At 51.4% G+C, this 17,917-nt stretch overlaps 5 protein-coding genes across 5 annotated transcripts; 3 read left to right on the top strand and 2 right to left on the bottom strand.

The window, feature by feature from the left end:
• Positions 1–753: 753 nt before the first annotated feature.
• J4E82_007667 (uncharacterized protein) lies at positions 754–1,974 on the bottom strand (the record flags this gene model as incomplete). The annotated part of the gene is made up of 1 exon (XM_051733911.1): positions 754–1,974. One exon carries the CDS (start codon positions 1,972–1,974, stop codon positions 754–756), a length of 1,221 nt encoding a protein of 406 aa, XP_051586322.1.
• A 2,705-nt stretch (positions 1,975–4,679) lies between these two features.
• On the bottom strand, positions 4,680–6,236 carry J4E82_007666 (uncharacterized protein; the record flags this gene model as incomplete). Its single annotated transcript, XM_051733910.1, has 3 exons — positions 4,680–5,225; positions 5,275–6,070; positions 6,232–6,236. 3 exons carry the CDS (start codon positions 6,234–6,236, stop codon positions 4,680–4,682), a joined length of 1,347 nt encoding a protein of 448 aa, XP_051586321.1.
• Positions 6,237–8,977: 2,741 nt separating this feature from the next.
• On the top strand, positions 8,978–10,796 carry J4E82_007665 (uncharacterized protein; the record flags this gene model as incomplete). The annotated part of the gene is made up of 4 exons (XM_051733909.1): positions 8,978–9,166; positions 9,220–9,745; positions 9,792–10,239; positions 10,361–10,796. 4 exons carry the CDS (start codon positions 8,978–8,980, stop codon positions 10,794–10,796), a joined length of 1,599 nt encoding a protein of 532 aa, XP_051586320.1.
• A 719-nt stretch (positions 10,797–11,515) lies between these two features.
• J4E82_007664 (uncharacterized protein) lies at positions 11,516–14,489 on the top strand (the record flags this gene model as incomplete). Its single annotated transcript, XM_051733908.1, has 6 exons — positions 11,516–11,867; positions 11,958–12,196; positions 12,279–13,761; positions 13,854–13,916; positions 14,041–14,120; positions 14,292–14,489. 6 exons carry the CDS (start codon positions 11,516–11,518, stop codon positions 14,487–14,489), a joined length of 2,415 nt encoding a protein of 804 aa, XP_051586319.1.
• A 629-nt stretch (positions 14,490–15,118) lies between these two features.
• On the top strand, positions 15,119–17,479 carry J4E82_007663 (uncharacterized protein; the record flags this gene model as incomplete). The annotated part of the gene is made up of 4 exons (XM_051733907.1): positions 15,119–15,178; positions 15,285–15,977; positions 16,029–16,169; positions 16,226–17,479. 4 exons carry the CDS (start codon positions 15,119–15,121, stop codon positions 17,477–17,479), a joined length of 2,148 nt encoding a protein of 715 aa, XP_051586318.1.
• Between the last annotated feature and the right edge of the window lie 438 nt (positions 17,480–17,917).

The following is a 17,917-nucleotide window of genomic DNA, read 5'->3' as shown; positions in this document are numbered from 1 at the left end:
TGTTGGTGTTGAGGTATCGCGACTGAGATCCTTCACGACGACAGCGTGCGCGCCTGCTGACGCCTTGAACTTGTATACACCTGTGCTACCGTTCCCTGAGCCCTCGTTAATGACATCGCATGCTAGCCACGGGAAGGCCGCAGATAATCTCGCGAGCCCATTGTTTAGCGTCCCGACGATCGTTTCGTGGGATGAGGTGTCGCTTGTCGTGAAGGCGAAGCATATCTGCGTATTTATCGTGAAGAATGGTTGTTGTCCAAAAATGTCTAATTGACCGTCCATCTCGCTATCTCTTAGTCAGGTACTGGGCGCATCCATGGTCGGCGGGCCTGCGCTCTTATTGTGTTCGACGATTCTTGGCATTATGAGTCGAATTGTATCACTATGTATGGGTTAGGACGCGCCGAGAAAGCCCCGCGTAAGATGCTTGAGCGGGTCGATAAGTGCGCAAATACAGTGAAGGATTTTTCAGTTTCCTCGCGCACTGTTTGTGACAAGAACTGAGGTCTAGTGAAATGTTGTGAAGATTGTCTGGAACTTGAAGTGGGTGAATGATGTTTCGAAGTTCGTCACGTGAAAGTGGGGCAGACGAGTCTAGAAAGAGAGCAGGCGAAAGGAGAGGAACAGTTTCATGGCACCATCTATTTGGCATTCGATGAAAACAAATATCTACATCAACATATCGAACCACATCATATAACGTCTTGTGGTTGCAAAACATCCGATATTGCATCCTATCGGAGATGTGAGCATTCACTGCTTCTTGCGTTGGGAGACCTTCACAGACATCTTCCGGCCACCAACCATCTTCCCGCTCAATTCCTCGATCGCGCGATCAACCTCGCTTGTCGCAATACCAACGAAGGCGTAGCCCTGCTTGACGATGACCTTTGAAACCGTAAAACCTTCAAAGATGATGCGGATGCTCGAGTCCGCAACACCATGTGGGAGGTTGTTCAGCTTTAGATCTGTCATGTCTTGCGGGAGTGCAGCAGGCGGCGCGCTGACCGCACCAAGGGCGGACTTGTTCTTGTTCTTCTTCTTCTTCTTTTCTTTATCCGATATGCTCACTCGAATAGTGCGACCCTTCCACTGAACGCCATTCCCAAATCGCGCAAGAACTGCGTTTGCCTCTGGTTGCTTAAAGAAGACGAAGCAGAAGGTTTTGCCGCCTGGCGGCATATTGACATCACGGATGGGAAATTCCTTAAAGATCTCTTGAACTTCTTTCGGTGAAGTGCCGGCTTCTATACCCGTAACGAAGAGCATCACATCCTTCCCGAAGAGCGCCCCATCTTCCTGGCTTGACCTTTTAATGAGCAAGTCTTCAATCTCTTCATCTGGGCCCAACCGAGCGTTTAACGTAGCCCTCTTCCAGTATGTACCAGCGAACAGACGCACAATATGGAGTGCCGTACCGGAATCCTTGAGCTGTACGAGTCCAACTCCTGGTCGTGGAGATCTGACGTGAGTGATTCCAAGAGGCTCGTTATAGTGATAGTCATTAGGGTCGAGTTCGCCACCTTGTAGAAGAATTGAAACGTTTTCTGCCTCGATTAGATCGTTGTCTTCCCATATGGGTTCCAGAAGCTGGCGTAGATTGCTCAAAGTGTGGTTTCTAGGAAACCCCGTGATCTCGACGGTTCGCGACAGGACGTGGTTGTTGCGGCCGTAAAGGAGATCGGATAGGCGATTCGTAAAGCCTTCGAGGAGTTCAGCCTCGGGCTCGTCACGTAGATGAACCCCAATCTTCTGGCCTTCAAACTTGCCAACAATCAAGCGATAGTTGTCGAAATCGTCGGCGCACTTCTTTGCGAACTCGTGTGTTTTAAAAACTACCCGGGCGACTAAGCACTCTCCAGGCGGTGTGTAGATGTCGACCATCTCATGCTTGTGTAAACCATATATCTCGGCAAGTGTAACGAACAGCTCGGTGTGGGAGGGAAGTGGGCCGATAGATACGATGATCGACATGATTGTTTGGGAGTGTTGAGAAGGTGTCGGTAGCGAAGGTTAACTGGATCGAGTGACGACTAGACAGTTTGAAGCGAACTGAGTAGGGAAAAGAAAAGGAGTCTTGAAGAGAGTACAGATAGGTAGGACAAAGAAGTGGATGTCGGAGTCGAAGTGCGTTGGATTAGGAGGATTCGAATATATAGGAATTACGCTAATGGGTGCAGAAGGTGCCAATAATAATACATGAAGTGGCTCCTTCTCGTCGCGGCCACGGTGTACATCTATTAATTCACGATGTGTAACCCTTGGTCCTGGCTCTCCACAACAGGCTCACACATCAGTGCGCAATCCACTCATATCATAGGTAGCACAGCGGAACAGCCACTTATAACGTTCGCAGGCAACAAAGTATTGGTATGAAAATCAGTGATATCACATATAATGGAGACTGTGGAAACAACACACAGTGGCTGTGTGCGCACAATCGTGAAGCAGTACCGTGGTTATCATCGATGCAACCACGGTAATGCGATGACCCATGACTGACGAGCCACTTAGGATTTCCAAGATACATATGCTTCATACGTAAGAAGTTCTCGAATGCCCAGTATCACAAACATATCAAGTTGTGGAGATAGCGGGCCGTTGAGACACTGCTCTCGATGAAGCTAGACCTGTCTTTTAACTGGCTTTAGGCCACCCTCCCGTATCCGCCGGTGGCGAGTTATCTTTGCATCAACTTCATTTTCCGGATGAAGCGGTCGCTGGATGTAGGTAGCGGAAGCGCTCCTGTCGTACATTATTACGAAACACTCACCAAGAGAAGGCGGCAAGTAATATTGTTTCTGCGTCCAATTGGTCTTGATATTTTTCCATAAAGTCTGCTGAAACCACCCCGCGATCCAGCGGGGACGGATGCTCAGGATAGAAGCCACGAAACCCACCGCAGTTTCATCGGGACACCAGGTGGAACCGCGGAACTTAGTAACATCTACCGCTGGCCAGGTCCGACGATTTCCGCTGGAATCTCGTTGAGTGAACTCAGCATTTGTGCTTGCTTTAATAGCACCCATTATTCTCTCTTGATCAGCTTTGGAATGGTATTCCTCCATTTTGACGGTAGCCAGCGGGTAAAACGTTCCATTGTCGTCATCGCCCGCCTTGCTACCCATCGGTAACGGTACACACCCAAGGACATTCCACTGCCAAGAGTACCCCAACTCTCCGCTTTTCTCGGTGATATCCCAAAATGGTTCCAGGGGCCCATATGCTCCATATACGAAGAAGTTGTAGCTATGAGCCACTTCATGTCCAATTACGGAAGCGAGCATGAGCAAAGCTCTGTAGTACTCATCGAGATTTTGATGAGGCGTTGCGAGTGTCTTGCGGAAAAAGATGTCGAACCTTCGTGATAAGACGATGCTTGGGTTAGCTATACCTGAACTGGGTGGAACAAATGGAAGGTTTTCGACACGAAGCTCTTGGAAGAATGGCATCTTCTCCCTCCGGTGATACGCGGTTCCCCAATTCGACTTCTTGTGAAAATCTTGGGGAGCAAACATGAAGGTAATTACCTTTGAGAGGTTCTTGAGGTTCGTTTTGACAAGCGCCAGCGCCTGTGGAGTGGTGGAGTATGGTGTTGGAACTAGGTAGGCTTTACCTACAGCGTTCAACCGCCGTTCGCTAAACGTCAGGCGACTGTACCATAGGAGAGGACCATCCTCACATAGGAAAAGAGAGGCTAGTTGTAACGCAGGTAGTATTCTCTGATATATCTCGACAAAATGCTGACCCGGATATGTTACCCAGCGCTCAAGCTTGAGTATTGGATGGACGGGGTTTGTCAAGGAAGGTAGCCTTTGTGTTGGCTGGTCTCCGTGATACTCGCGTACATGCCATCTAAAATCTTCGAGAAGACAAAACAGAAAAGGCTCGACAGACGGAGATTTTGCCATGGTCAACAATGAAGCTTCAGCGAGGCGTGGTCGCGTGCTGTTATACGTCGACTTGCAATGTTTCTCGCTGTTTAAGTGGATAACCCAAGACGCATCAGTTGTGAATAAGCTCGAGAATGAGCTGTATGTGACACAGTGTAGCAGGTGACATTTTAAAATGTTTCAATCGACAGCAAAGCCGTGTCAGCGTCAAGGACGTTAGTTTCAGTACAGCATCGCGCGTCAATTTCACAGTTTCCACATGTGGAGAGTACCAATAATCCTCCTTATAAGCTGCTGAGACTCGTCGCATACCTGGTGAATATCTTTACAAGGGTGGGATACGTGCAGACCTCCGAAGAACATCTGGAAGTGAATCGTTTACGATAGGATGCGTTGACTAATGGTATCTGTGACATAACGATGACTGTGCCAGTCGTGCCTCGATCGATTCGACAAGCACCTCTCGGCTGCGGATACCACTAGAAGCCTTGTCTATTTGTTGGGATAGCTTCAAGAAGACGTGGAGTCTGTATGACGCACAACGTGAGTTGGAAAAGAAAATCAACAACGAACATTGCGCGTGGAGAAAGGTGCGAGCCACCTCGGCTCGATGACCCGCTAGTGCACATGTCAACCAGCTTCTGAGTTCAGTCAATACCTTTCTTTCTTTTTCGATGCGATATGACAGCAAATGTCCCGCACCTATGCGATCGCGATGGCGAGTTGATCGTTCAGCTCGATCGAGATATCTCTTTGAGAACATCGCAGCACGATGAGACTACCACATCACAGCTTCGCCAAGGTGGAACGCGCGACCCATTTCTGTACTTTCTGAAGCTCGTGATGATCAGCAGGGAAGTAGCGAGGCCCGAGGATCTTCTTCTGCACTTTGCCTGTGGCTGTCTTCGGCAGCTCGCCATCCGCAATTCTCAGAAGTGTAGGCAGCTTGTATCCGGCTAATCTTTCGCGTAGATCTCGACGCAGAGCGTCGATGGTCAAGACGTGTTTCGCTCCACTATTCATTCTCAGTAGGCCGGTAGGCATCTCCCCTTCCTGTAGCGAGATCAATGCAGCGACGCGTTGCCCGTACTCCTCATCTGGCACGCCGACCACCATGGCTTCTGCGACGTATGGCAGGCTTAGCAGCTCGCGCTCGACATCCAGCGCAGATATCTTATATCCGCCCGACTTGATGATGTCTAGAGAGGCTCGCCCGATAATATAGTAGTATTTACCGTCTCTTCGTGCAATATCGCCGCTTCGGAAGTAGCCATCTGGGTCATGAGCCCTCGCAGTTCCTTCGGGATCACGTAGGTACTTTGAAAACATGTGCTGAATATTCTTAGCGCATGTTGCCTAGATTGTTAACGAGGAAGCATACCGGACTCTTCACAAGCACCTCCCCCTCGTCCCCTTCGGACAGTCTCACGTCAACACCACTGGCGATTTCGCCTACAGAGCCTTCCGGAACGTCGTTATCGCCAAGACGCATCTTGAAGATAGCTCCAAACTCCGTCGCTCCGTACCGCTGTAAGATCGGTTTTTGCATTATGCTCTTCCAGAAGTCGTTAAGTGGTTGGGGTAGTGCTGACGTTCCGCACAAGCAAGCCCGGAACTGTCTTGCGCCTGCAACATACTTCGCTATCTCATCTGCAGGTAGCTTGCGTAATTTGTTTTGATAATATCGTCTCATTCTCATGTATATTGTGGGTACGCCGGAGAAGATAGTAAGCCGTTTTCGAGGATCCGTAGCACCTTGCTTCCACCGTTCCCACATTTGTTTTTCATCAAAGCCTCCACTGCGGAACTCGATACGACTACCGGATACGAGGGAGGGGAAGAAATTGATACCCACACCAGTCGCATGATGCACTGGAAGGACGTGAAGGACGACGTCGTCTTGATCTAGCTGGTAATGATCCGCTACTTCTAGCGCGCAGTCAAAGATGAAAGCCCTTCTCATTACCGCCCCCTTGGGCGCTCCAGTAGTCCCACTGGTGAAGATGACTACAGTGGGCGCATTCTCATCCAAGGCACGGTCTGAAGAGACGATAATGTCTCTAGCATCGAGCATAGGAGACGAGATGGAGGGCTTGATGGCCACAGCTCGAAAATGCTTATCGCTTGTCATACCGATCCGCTTTTCCAGATCAAGACATTTGATCCAGTCCAATGAGCTAGCTAGAACCAGTGCAGCTCTTGACTTCTCGACAAAGTACACTGCTTCTTCTACCGGCAGAGCCGGTGTCAGTGGGACTACGGCAGCACCGAGCGCCAGTATCGCTAGTACCGCCACAGTGTATTCATACCCTCCAGCCGCTACGACGGCTATGTATACCTCATCTCTTTTTTCCAGGGCTTCAAGCGCCGCGTCAGTCAGTAAACGGGAAACACTTTCTCGTAAGGCTAGTACATCCGAAAGCAACTCCAGATGTGTCTTTTGAAGATTCAAGCGGACGTCATCAATAGCTATGGGCGCAGGTGTTCGACTCGCGAACCGCAGGATCCTGGAAAAAAGAGGCTAGGTTGAGTTCAGCGCAACTCCGCGACCATGTCTTCGCTTCTGTTGGGGACTACGTCTTACAGTATTCGGGAGCACGTTGCGTCCAGCGTGCTTAGGTATCACACGGCATCGGTCATCCATCCTGTTGGTATCCGTTTCCTACTTGAGCATCCAAGGTGTGGCTGATACTGTCTGCTCCTCATTATCGCATACTAGAGCGTAGAGTTCGGTACGAGATTATTGAAGCATAAATGATGAGTCGCGTGCGACGTGTCATCACGATCATGTCTCTTTAACCGAACGGTGCAAGATCGCGGGGAAGACTCCCGAGACCGACCCCGCAACCCTCTCACTCCCGACGCTAAGGGCCGCCCAAGGCCTGCCGCCACACGCCTGCAGCCGCAATCTAGTGGAGTACCCTTGGTGGGTTTCCCTTACGATGTACGGAGCATGCGGTGGAGAGGATGCCGCCACCGAGTTTAGATACTCGCTCGACCTGGATACTACAAAAGTCCAGACCGTCGCGCTTGAGTACCTGTACTTCGCGCGCTACGCACAAGAGGGTGAACAGTCAAGCGAGTGGCTGTGACAAGAGCGACAATGTTTTCATCTTTCACTAACCAGCACAGTAGTCTTCAGCCACCGGCTGTGGCATCTTACGACCCAGAACTGTGATTTCAAATAGGTCATCACATCAGACCTGTCATTGCGGGCCGGGCCTAAGGTCATCACCACGTTCAAATCAAACTGTCATCATCCTACGCGAAGGATGCGACCGATCCTTCCGACGTCTCTCGCACTGTCCCTGCGTGGAAAGCAGGCACATCGTGATCCCCTCTAGCTAGGCATCCTCCAATACTCTGGGCGCCTACCACCTAGCACATCCAATGATTGAGTCGCTGTGCTCTCATTCCCAACGCTCTTCCGGGTCGCCTACCCGGCCTTGCATACCGCCGTTCGCTGTACGACCACCGACAAACCTTAATCCTACGGTGTCATATAGATCGCCCGTCAAGAGAAGAGGCTACAAGGCGCATGCGAGACTTTTCGATAGCGTTACAAATATTTCCGACAATGCAGCAGGCTGGAATCAGCCCGATTGCTCAGAAGAAGGTGTGATTTCTTTTTTGAACGCATCGCATGCATGAAGCTCCCCGCTCATTGGACAGCAGCGTCGCACACAAGGTGGGGCGCTTATTTGCATCAGTCAGCCACAATGACTGCAGCCGCATCAACTGCTATCTTCGTCATCCTCCTCTAGACCAGGGTTTTGTTTGATTGTTCCTTACCGATGCTTACGGTGTTTGCTGGCATTTCACGTCGGTGACGACCCCACGACCCACTAACCGGAGGACCGCCGGCAACGTGTCTCCTTAGGAGCCTTCCCCACCGATCAGATGACGCATCGCTGTCTGCTCTCAGAGTCCTCTGAGAGGCGATGCATCACACCGCTATCCGTCAGATGCTATTTGGAGCATTACCATGGTAGCTAGCCAGGCTGAGCTCTCGGTAGTCGGGACCAGTTATTCGAAGAGTCACAACAATCGTGTCAACTCTGACTGGAACGTTGGAAACAACTAGGTGAGTTGTGCTGTGTTAGTCGCTAGATTCTTGATGTCGCATATTCCTCCAGACTCCTATAATAGGCTGCTAAACGCGGGTACATTCTGTTGCGCGTTGCGGGCGCACAAGCATCAAAGCGCCTGGTCATAGGGCTGCGTACTCACCTTGCTTGCGGCGCTCACCGACTATAACAGGGCGACATGACCGGTGTATCGATTCGTCTGCAGTCAGTATGGCATCGATGATCAAACAATCCCTCGTGGTAGCCTGGTCACATTGACCATTCATATTGGGTAGCGGCCAAGCCCGCAATTTCAGATACGATCGGGATGTCATGCTGTGCCGCGAAAGTCCCGCCCGCAGCGACAGCACAATCGAAGGACGTGGGTGCCAGCCTGATTTCAAGCGACAGTCGACACAAACAAGGACAATTCCCATGCGCCCCACCCCTGTTGCTAGGGCATGGACGTCGCGGAATAGCGAATTGATCTTTTTTGAGCTGCATATAGTCGCCTGACCTCTGCCGCGAAAGACGAGAATGGGCGGAAGGAAAAGCAAAGCACATGAACGGTCCTGGTCGTGCCCATTTCGTTCATGGGCGGGAACCCTCTTTGAACGTTGCCGCATCGGCTGCACCTCATCCGCTGCCGCGGGGGTTTGGTTCCTCAGGCACGGTTGAGCAAAGCGGCCGGGGAAGCCGGCACGAGACACGTTTGGCGCACGTCAAGGGTTGAAAGTGAATCTCGAATAAGCAGACAGCCGGGGAAGCGGGAATGAGGCGTGGCTTGGGCGCACAGATGTTTCCGCATGCGGTCATCGTCCTTCTTAGCCCACTCGGCCCGTCGAGTGGGCCAATGCCGCCCTCCCGTCACACCAGGCGCAGCTCAATGGGGCCTTGCGGTGAAGGGGGTAAAACGACATCTCGTGCTTCACATGCTGGGTGTTTGCTCACCCAATTCGCGGTATGTGTGACTCTTCATCCATTCCGTATATATACTGACTACGAAAAGCCACGACCATGGCCCTAGATTTTCCACTAGTATTGCGCAACGGCCGGCTTTTTGAACCTATTGCTAGCACCATCCCCCGCTTACTCGACATGCTCAACACAGCACATAGCCCACCTGTACAGACAAAATCGTTTCATCTATCATGTCTAGACCAGAATGTCGTGCGCGTATACATACAGACCCTGTGTATCTTTCCCGTATGTCGTTCTGAACCATGTGTCGTGCTGACATCGATTGACGTTATCCGCAGTTTCCTGATCTGAATGACGCCGAAACGGCCATACAAGCTCTCGGTGCCGGATTGCGCCTTACACTCAACAAGTTTCCCTTTCTTGCTGGCACACTCACACTTGCGGACCGGAAAGCTGGAAAACTCGCCCTCAACTATTCAACTGATATCACAAGCGAGCAATTGAATCGCGTATTTCGATCAAAGCAAATCCCATACCATGAGACAGATTTTCCCCACACCTACGAACAGCTCAAGAGAGATGGCATGCCACCGAGTGCACTCCGAAGTGCTATGTTCGTTCCGGAAGATCTCGCAAATTATGCTGGCATTCCACGAGACGGCGAAGGAAAAGTGGACTTTGACAAGAGCGACGCACCAGCCATGCGGACTCAGGCCTTCTTCATACCTGGCGGCCTTGTACTTTCCATGTACATGCATCACAGTGTTTTTGACTTTTCAGGCGTTACTCTCTTCTGGCAGACGTTCTCGGAGAATGTCTCCAAAATCTCAAAGCAGCAACTCTTCGAAGAGCACAAGATCATAGGTACCACTCTCCCCCTACACTGTCAAGCTACCACTAAACATGGCAGACACGGGAAGCGTCGCCGACGAGCAGTCTCTAATGAGAAAAGCCGTTGACGAGCAGGTTATCCCACCGCTAGGCAACGGCGGTGCCGACTGCTATTGCGATGGTCCGCCTCAGTATCTCCAAACCTTGCCTAAAGAGACGGAATGCACCCAGAGGTTGTTCGTCATTCCAGCATCACGAGTACGCGAGTACAGGGAGAAACTCCGCACCCACTTCCCCAAGGATACCCCTCCCACTATGTGCAATGTCCTCGCAGCCCTAGTCTGGACTCATGTTACTCGCGCTAGAGCAGGCCGCTTGACCAAGTACGGGCTGGCGGAGACTAGCATCGGCATTGCGACGGACTTGCGCAGAAGACAGCACCCTCCCGTCCCCGCCGACTACATGGGGAACATGGCTTTGTTCTCGAGAGGCACGATGAAGGTCTCGGACTTGACAGCAGAGGACCGGTGAGTCTATTCCTTACTACTGTATCATTGCTGGTCGCACCTTGGTGCGCTCCAAACCTTGTAGTTCCAATGTCGAGCGACGCAATTAAGTTTGAGACAGCCAGCTGACAAATACCGGCAGTGTAACCAAGGCCACAATAGTCAACGTCATAAACACTATCAAGAGCACCATTCTCGATGTCGACGACGAATGGGTGAACCGCCACCTAACATTCTTCAAGTCGATCGAGGTGATTACCGACACCGAGGTCGCACTGGCTTTGACTTTTGGATCGGACATTTACATCTCGTCCTGGCTGAACTTCGGCGCTGATCTCAGCTGGGGGATACCTGGTACAGATCTGGACAAGGACTCCCTTGCCGGTCGACCCGAGTTCATCAGACGATCGTATGGTCCGGGTGATGGCGGCATGATCTTTCTCCCACGACGGAGACAGCTTGTGAACGAAAAAGAAGCGTCTTTCGAGATCCTTGTACGACTCGCCGACGAAGACATGACGCGTGTGTTAAACGAAGAAAGTGGGCTCAGCTGTTGGGCTGATGCCATAATTGAGTGAAGAATGTTTGCCATCATTCTCCTACTGGCGTGTTGATGACTACTCTTGGAAGGGGCTAAGTTGGTGCTCCGGTACACCAACTTATTGATGACGCTGACGGTATTTCGATTCGATATAATGGTGTTGAGCATAGCTATCGGTGTTTGTCTTTCGGTTTACGACTTGGGTTGGACATTTGATATCCTGTACAATTAGCTTGCATTGGATGGTTTTGCGGCACAAAAGGCGTTTTGTATTGTTCAGATGGGATTTTGAAGGCGATTGTTTTTTTCTACTTGCATTTCTCCGTGGATTTGCGTGTTACCACGAGTGCGTCAATCATCATTATGTTACACATCATCTCTTCGTACCGAACAGCTTCAATGTAGACATTCGTTCGTTGATCAAGGATGTTCTAGTCAACGTGCAGCATCACCAAACCACCGACATGACCCCGCATTTCGGGTCCACATGGCGACGCCCCGCATCGTTGCGCATTAAACGTCTCCGCCCCAACTCCTGCGGCCTCCGCCCACCACACATCCCCCGCGCATACCGAGGCATTGATGCAGCTTACATTTCCGCGTTATTGCCGATAGACTGACTCTCACGATGTGAGCTCTTCCAACGTGCTTAACGGCAAAACATTGTCGCTGAGCAGCACCCGCCCATCTCGCTTCGGACGGCCTGCACCCGACTCTGTTGGCCAACTCGAATCACGACCAGCGACCAATCGCATCATGGCAGACTTCACCGATCATCTCAAGCCCGCCTACGATGGCACAGCAAAACTCCAGGCCGAGCGCGACGGCTCGGGCATCAACGTTCGCCAACTCGCACAGCACCTTCTAGGCCGTGATGGCTTTCTGGAGCGACAAGATAAGGTACTCCGGGTTTTGAGCAAGGAGAAGCTTTTCAACAAGGATCAGCAGCTGAATCTTTCGCGCCCAGAGCGGTATCATCTAGGACTGGCGAGAGCAAAGGCCATCCAGAGGTTGATGCGACGAGAAGGATGGGACCTTGAAGACTATAAGATGGCGGAATACCTGACGGATGAGATGAGCCCATATCATCTGCATATGAACATGTTCGGTGAGTCAACGGAAGGCTGCAGCTGCTCTAGACGTCGTGCATAATCGTACCACTTGGGCGCGAAGAGCTGACAAGCACCGTATCGCACAGTCACAACGGTACGCGAGCAAGCCTCTGAAGAACAGCAGAAGTATTGGATGCCGAGAATCCTCAGCCACGACATCATTGGCTGCTATGCGCAAACTGAACTAGGCCATGGGAGCAACGTACGAGGTCTGGAGACTGTCGCGAAGTGGGACCCAATCAAGAAGGAATTCGAAATTCACAGTCCGACTTTGACGGCAAGCAAATGGTGGAATGGGTCGATGGGGAGGACCGCCACGCACGCAGTACGTCTTTAGCTCCACCCTGTGCCGCTAGCCAAAAACTTTGATTCTGCCTTGGGCGTTCGCTAATGCATGTCATACATAGATTGTAGTCGCACAATTGCTCTTGCCGAAACCACTATCCCCGTCCGACAGATCAAAAGTCTCCGATCGGCATGCTCAAGAGGTTGAATATACTTCGCACGGCCCACAAACTTTCGTTGTGCAAATTCGGGACGCGAAGACGCATCAACCTCTGCCGGGCATTGCTGTAGGCGACATCGGTCCGAAATACGGGTATGCGAGCATGGATAACGGGTACATGCTATTCGACCATTTCCACGTACCCAAGTCGGCTATGCTGAGCCGCTATGCTGAGGTCTCCGACGAGACCGGCGCGTTCGTTCGGAATGGCCATCCGGCTGTTGTATATGGGAGTCTTACATACGTACGCGGCCAGATCATAATGCATGCAAGGCTGGTCCTTGCACGTGCTGTCACTGTCGCCGTACGATACTGTGCTTTACGGCGGCAATTCAAGGACCGCGACTCCACTAATGCTTCTGATAGCGAAATGAAGGTCCTTGATTACCCCACAGTGCAGATACGCGTCTTGCCGTTGCTCGCGACTACTTTCGCGTTGCATTATACTGGCGAGTACATGTACATGTTGTACCACAAGTCGCGAGAGAACATCGAGAAGGGCGACTTTGGACCATTAGCTGAGCTACATAGTGCTAGTTCGGGGTTGAAGAGCCTGTGTACGATGCTCGCTGCGGACGGTATCGAGACTTGTCGGCGCGCGATGGGCGGTCATGGCTTCGGCGGTGGAAGCGGGCTAGTAGGGTTGAACGCCGACTATCTTTCCAAGCCAACGGTTGAGGGTGATAACTGGATGATTACGCAGCAAGTTGCGGCATATCTCATCAAGAAGATGGCGGACGCGGTCAAAGATCCTGGCTCCACGCCCAAGGATCCGACGGACAAGCTCTTCCAATACTATCTTCTAAACAAAGACCGTCACATACCCCAAAACGTCTCGAAAGACGGTGTGGTAGACGACCAAAACATAGTAGAGGTGTTCCAATGGCGCGCAGCTGATCTCTCTTATCGTGCCTACCAAGCACGCGTCGTCGAAAAGCGACCTTGGACCCGTCTCATGATCCAACTCCACAACCTCAGCCGCGCATATTCGGAGCAGATCCTCGTCACGAATTTCTATAATAGCTTCAGCTCCGTTAGTCCGCCCACGTCATCAGCACTGCGGACATGCTTCCAGCTCTACGCGCTCTACACCGTCGACCAATTCGCATCCTCGTTTATGATGACGGCCGCCGTTCCGCAAGAGTCCGTGTTCACTCTGCAAGATACGATTGTAGATCTCATGGCTGAGTTGAGACCGCATGCTGTGAAGCTCGTTGACGCTTGGTCGATACCAGATTGGTTGCTTAATAGCGCGTTGGGCAGGTATGATGGCAAAGTGTATGAGGAGTTATTCGATATGGCGCATCGGAGAAATCCGCTCAACGAGGTGACGTTCAATCCGGACTGGCGTAGCGAGGAGATTGTATTGGGGAGTGGGGACGGAGGTAGGCATGTTTTGGCGAAGCTTTAGTATGAATGTAGTTATGCCATCCATGTGGAGAACTAAACTCCAAAGCTTAGTATAAATGTATGCTAGGCGATGTGACGAAATACACATCTCGGCCCGAGTCGTCACTATCATCGACATCAAGCGCTGCAGGTCCGTTGGATGCGCACGGCATTGCCCTCTCTACCTGTCTGGTCCGCGAGCGGAAACCTGTCAAGTGTCAATGTGGATGAACGTGGAACTCGGGGTAGCGTGAAACGAACTTGACTAATGGCAGGCGAAAACCCCCTTTCCACTGCCGGCACCGGTGAAGGAAAAATTCTCATCCTCAAGTCCAAAGCTTGCTGGATCGTCATAGTAGGTGTGATCGGTCAAGGAGGTCTGCGTGGATTCTCCGCAATACATATTGTTTCTCAAACTCTAAATTCGCAAAGCGGTCCAGGTCATTTCACTAGTCGGCCGTTGAAAAGAGGGCCGATTAGCCAAGGTCACGAACACCCAATGACGATTTGCTGTCACTGTTTCAAGACCCCAAGTTCTGTAGCCGTTGTGAACAACATGGCATTTTTCCCTGCTAGGCGACCGTTGAAACATTGGCATCGCGTGTTTTTGAAGTCCGGGAGAGCATCGGGAGTTGTCTGTCGGCGCCATTCAGAAGCTCCGGATGTGGGCGGCCTGCATCGACCCTGCAGACTGCATACTAAGACTGGAGACCAGGACAGATAAGGAATGTCGCGCTTCAGGAGGAGCGAAGGAGTCTACACTAACATGTCGGCGTCTCTCCTGGATGCGCCTCCAAACACGCATGGAGTAAAACGACTCGTTTGGTGTTGCAGTACCGTCGCAGTCAGGGCGGAAGACGGGCGTTGGGCGCCAAGACACGACTAGTTTTCTGAGTCAGCAACAATTGGAGGCCTGTCGCTTGTGACGCAGTTATGCAGACTGCGGCACATCAACCCACTATGCAGCACCGTTTTCCCGAGCACCGGGCCTGACCCCATGCCCTTCGATCTCTGCCAGACAACCTTTATGGACCACCTTCCGCCAGTCATCGGGCGCTCCATTCCAAGCTCGTGAAAGCGTGGCCTAGGTTTCAGCCTGATCGCCGAGATTGCGCTACGCCAGTTCCGGCCCAGGACCCTTCGGATGACCACGCAGCACATACGAGGACCGGAGAAGGAGGCATAGTTATTATACTTGGTGTTCTTTGGTCCTGTACAATCAAACGAATGCATCTGTCTGCGCTAGTACCTGCTTCGTAGAGACTGTACCTGAGCCTGAACAGCAATTGCGGAGCTTGCCGCCGTCCGCCCGGCCGCCCGTCTTACCGCCTCATAAACCGCCATAACCTAAGCATGTCCTATCGAGGACGCCCCAGTAAGGGATGTGAGGCTTGCAGAGCCCGTAAAGTCAAGGTGCGTGTTCTCTTGAGTTGATATCATCGAACAGTGTCAGTAACCAGACCGGGCCATCCGCATCCAGCAGACTCTGGTCACGAGGACGAGGCTGATATCAAATTAGTGTGATGAGTCGAGACCAGCTTGCAGTCGATGCAGCAAGGCGGGTCATACATGCAAGTATCGAGATCAAGCCGACATCCTCTTCCGCAACCAAACAGCATCTGCTGCGCAGAGAGCTGAGGAATCATGGCGGAAGCGATCAAAGTCAAATCAACGCGCTGTCGTTGCCGAAAGTAGCAATACTTATATCAAAACCCCGCCAAGCGACGAATCGACACCACCTCATTTGGACGATCAACGCTCGTCCAGCGGCAGTGTGCATTCTCCCGGTGGATCCGTGGACGACCCTGCCCAAGATGCCTCAGGTGTTACCCCGCCAATAATCGATCTAAGCCGACTGACTATCACCCCGGTGGCTAACCCGGACTTTCGTAGAAGGGCCTTTGAGCGCTTTGTGTACGACTTTGTACTGCCCGATCAGCCGAACAGACCAGCGGACCAGCCGGATGAAGCACTTTGGACGTTTATACCGCTCTTGTATCAGAGTGCGCCAGAGGACTCGTTAATTGCAACAGCTGTTGACGCAGTCTCTTACGTAAATTATGCTAATAGATGTAACGACCCTCAGGCCCAGGCATTGGGTGAAGAATGCGTGGGAAGAGCCATTCCGATGTTGACGAAGACAATCGCGGATAAAAAGCAGTCAGCCACGAATATCGCTTTGGCCGCAGTGCATTTAATGGGAGTTTACGAAGTATGTTACTGATGGATCTATGATGTTTGTAAGCGCTAACGTGACGATGAGAATCTTACCAGCGTGCAACGGAAGGGCACGTTCATTGCCCACAACCATGGCGCAAATGCGCTGCTTCAGTTGCGAACTGTTGAGCAGTTCTACAGCGATCCCATATCAGCCAGACTTTACGAGGTCATCTACGCGCATCTGGTAATTACAGCTGAAGAGGAACGGTTTCCACCTGCCCAAGGCTAACGTTGTTACAGTTACTAGGTAATTTACAGACAGCCAAGCGCCCTGCCATACCGACAAGAGACGTGGTCAAGGTGGACGAGCTACTTCCAAGTCTATACAAGAACTCTAATGCTTTTGTAATTCGCCTGATCTGGAGAGAGGCGATGTTGCATGCTAGATGGCACGAAATGAAACAAAGTACGAATCCACCAACTAATCGTCTGGCCTTGCAAGAGCTTTTGCAGACCGCGCTAGAACTAGATGACGACTACCAAGCCTGGGAATCACAGATTACGCCTGCTTGGAACTACCATGCGACACCCAACACGCCAGAGGCCAGGTCGAACTATGATCCGAAATGGCAGAAGCTCTTCCTGGGATGTCGCGGCGCCCCGGAAGAGATACATTCTTACCCTAGCGTGAAACGCGCTTGGATCTGGGGCTTCTACCGTACAAGCCGTATACTTGTTCTGCGAGATCTACTCGAAATGTTGAATTGGATGCTAAGATTCCGGGAACGCGGTCGATCGGCCGCAACGCAAGGACAGACTGTACCCACCAATTTGAGCGATAGGAACCTCTTCATACATCACTCTGTTGCTACTGCACGTCTGGTCGAAGTGATCGAAGGAAACTGCTCAGCTATGATTGGTAGTCTTACCGTGCCGATACACATGAAGTCCATCGACGATGTGGTTGGTATGAGAGGATATGTTGATTTATGGCCACTGGGTACCATGGACGCTGTGCTTTGTTCAGGTCTTGTACCCGATAGTAATACAGGCAACTCTCCACAAGACACTAGTCAGATGCCAACACCGCCATCAGCCTACACGCACCAGTCCAACACACCACCACACCTAGTCTCCGCCACATCCAATTTATCGTCGTCAAGCGAACCTTCGGAAAATTTGGAGTCTTATGCGACAGCACCACAGTTTTCTGACCTTAACACCATCCGCTCGAGAAGTGGCCTGAGCGCCAGCCCCAGCCCACCGGCCAAAGTTCCAACATTTGATCCGAATGCAAAGAAAGATCACATCTTCGACCCGCACCCCGCACATCCTTACGACCGACCCCTTGATCTTCCGCCGCCGGACTTTGAGACAGTAATACCTAGGAGAATAGACGTTGCGGCGAGACGTGAGTGGATCAATCGCTTGCTATATTATTTCGCCACGGAACTAGGGTTGAAGAAGGCGCTATGGGTACCGGTGATGCAAGGATTCATGCCCATTGTGAAGCCAATGGTTGATGAGATTCTCAGCCAGGAAAGGCGTTTCTAAGATGGGGGACAGCGCATTCTTCGATGACGAGTAAGCAACAAGGGCATCCATGGGCGTTTTTACGATCTTCTCTTCTTTGCATCTGCTTTTGGAAATCCTAGGATTCTGATTGATGCCTTGGGAACACATTTGTTCGCGTACATATATATTTGGGACTGGATTTGCGTTGAGCATACACGAAGTTTACGGCTTGCATTTTTGGATTATGAGGACCTTGTTGAGTAAGAGAGGGCATTGTATTAGCTAAATAGTTTAGTCTAATCGCTAATGATGACAAGCTTTCGAGACTATGGATGACATTGTGTTTCTGGTAGTCTTGCCTTGGACTACGTATTCGCTGTCTACGTATTCTAGTCACCAGTACAAATTGGAATGACCAACTGTTCAACAGGGGTCGGTCTTCGGAAGCTCAAACACACGAACGTGGTACTCAAAACG

Source organism: Alternaria postmessia (genome assembly GCF_024291825.1).
Source record: "Alternaria postmessia strain BMP 2775 chromosome Unknown scaffold_54, whole genome shotgun sequence".
NCBI classification, from domain to species: Eukaryota; Fungi; Ascomycota; class Dothideomycetes; order Pleosporales; family Pleosporaceae; genus Alternaria; species Alternaria postmessia.
This window is presented reverse-complemented; position numbering and strand designations above follow the sequence as displayed.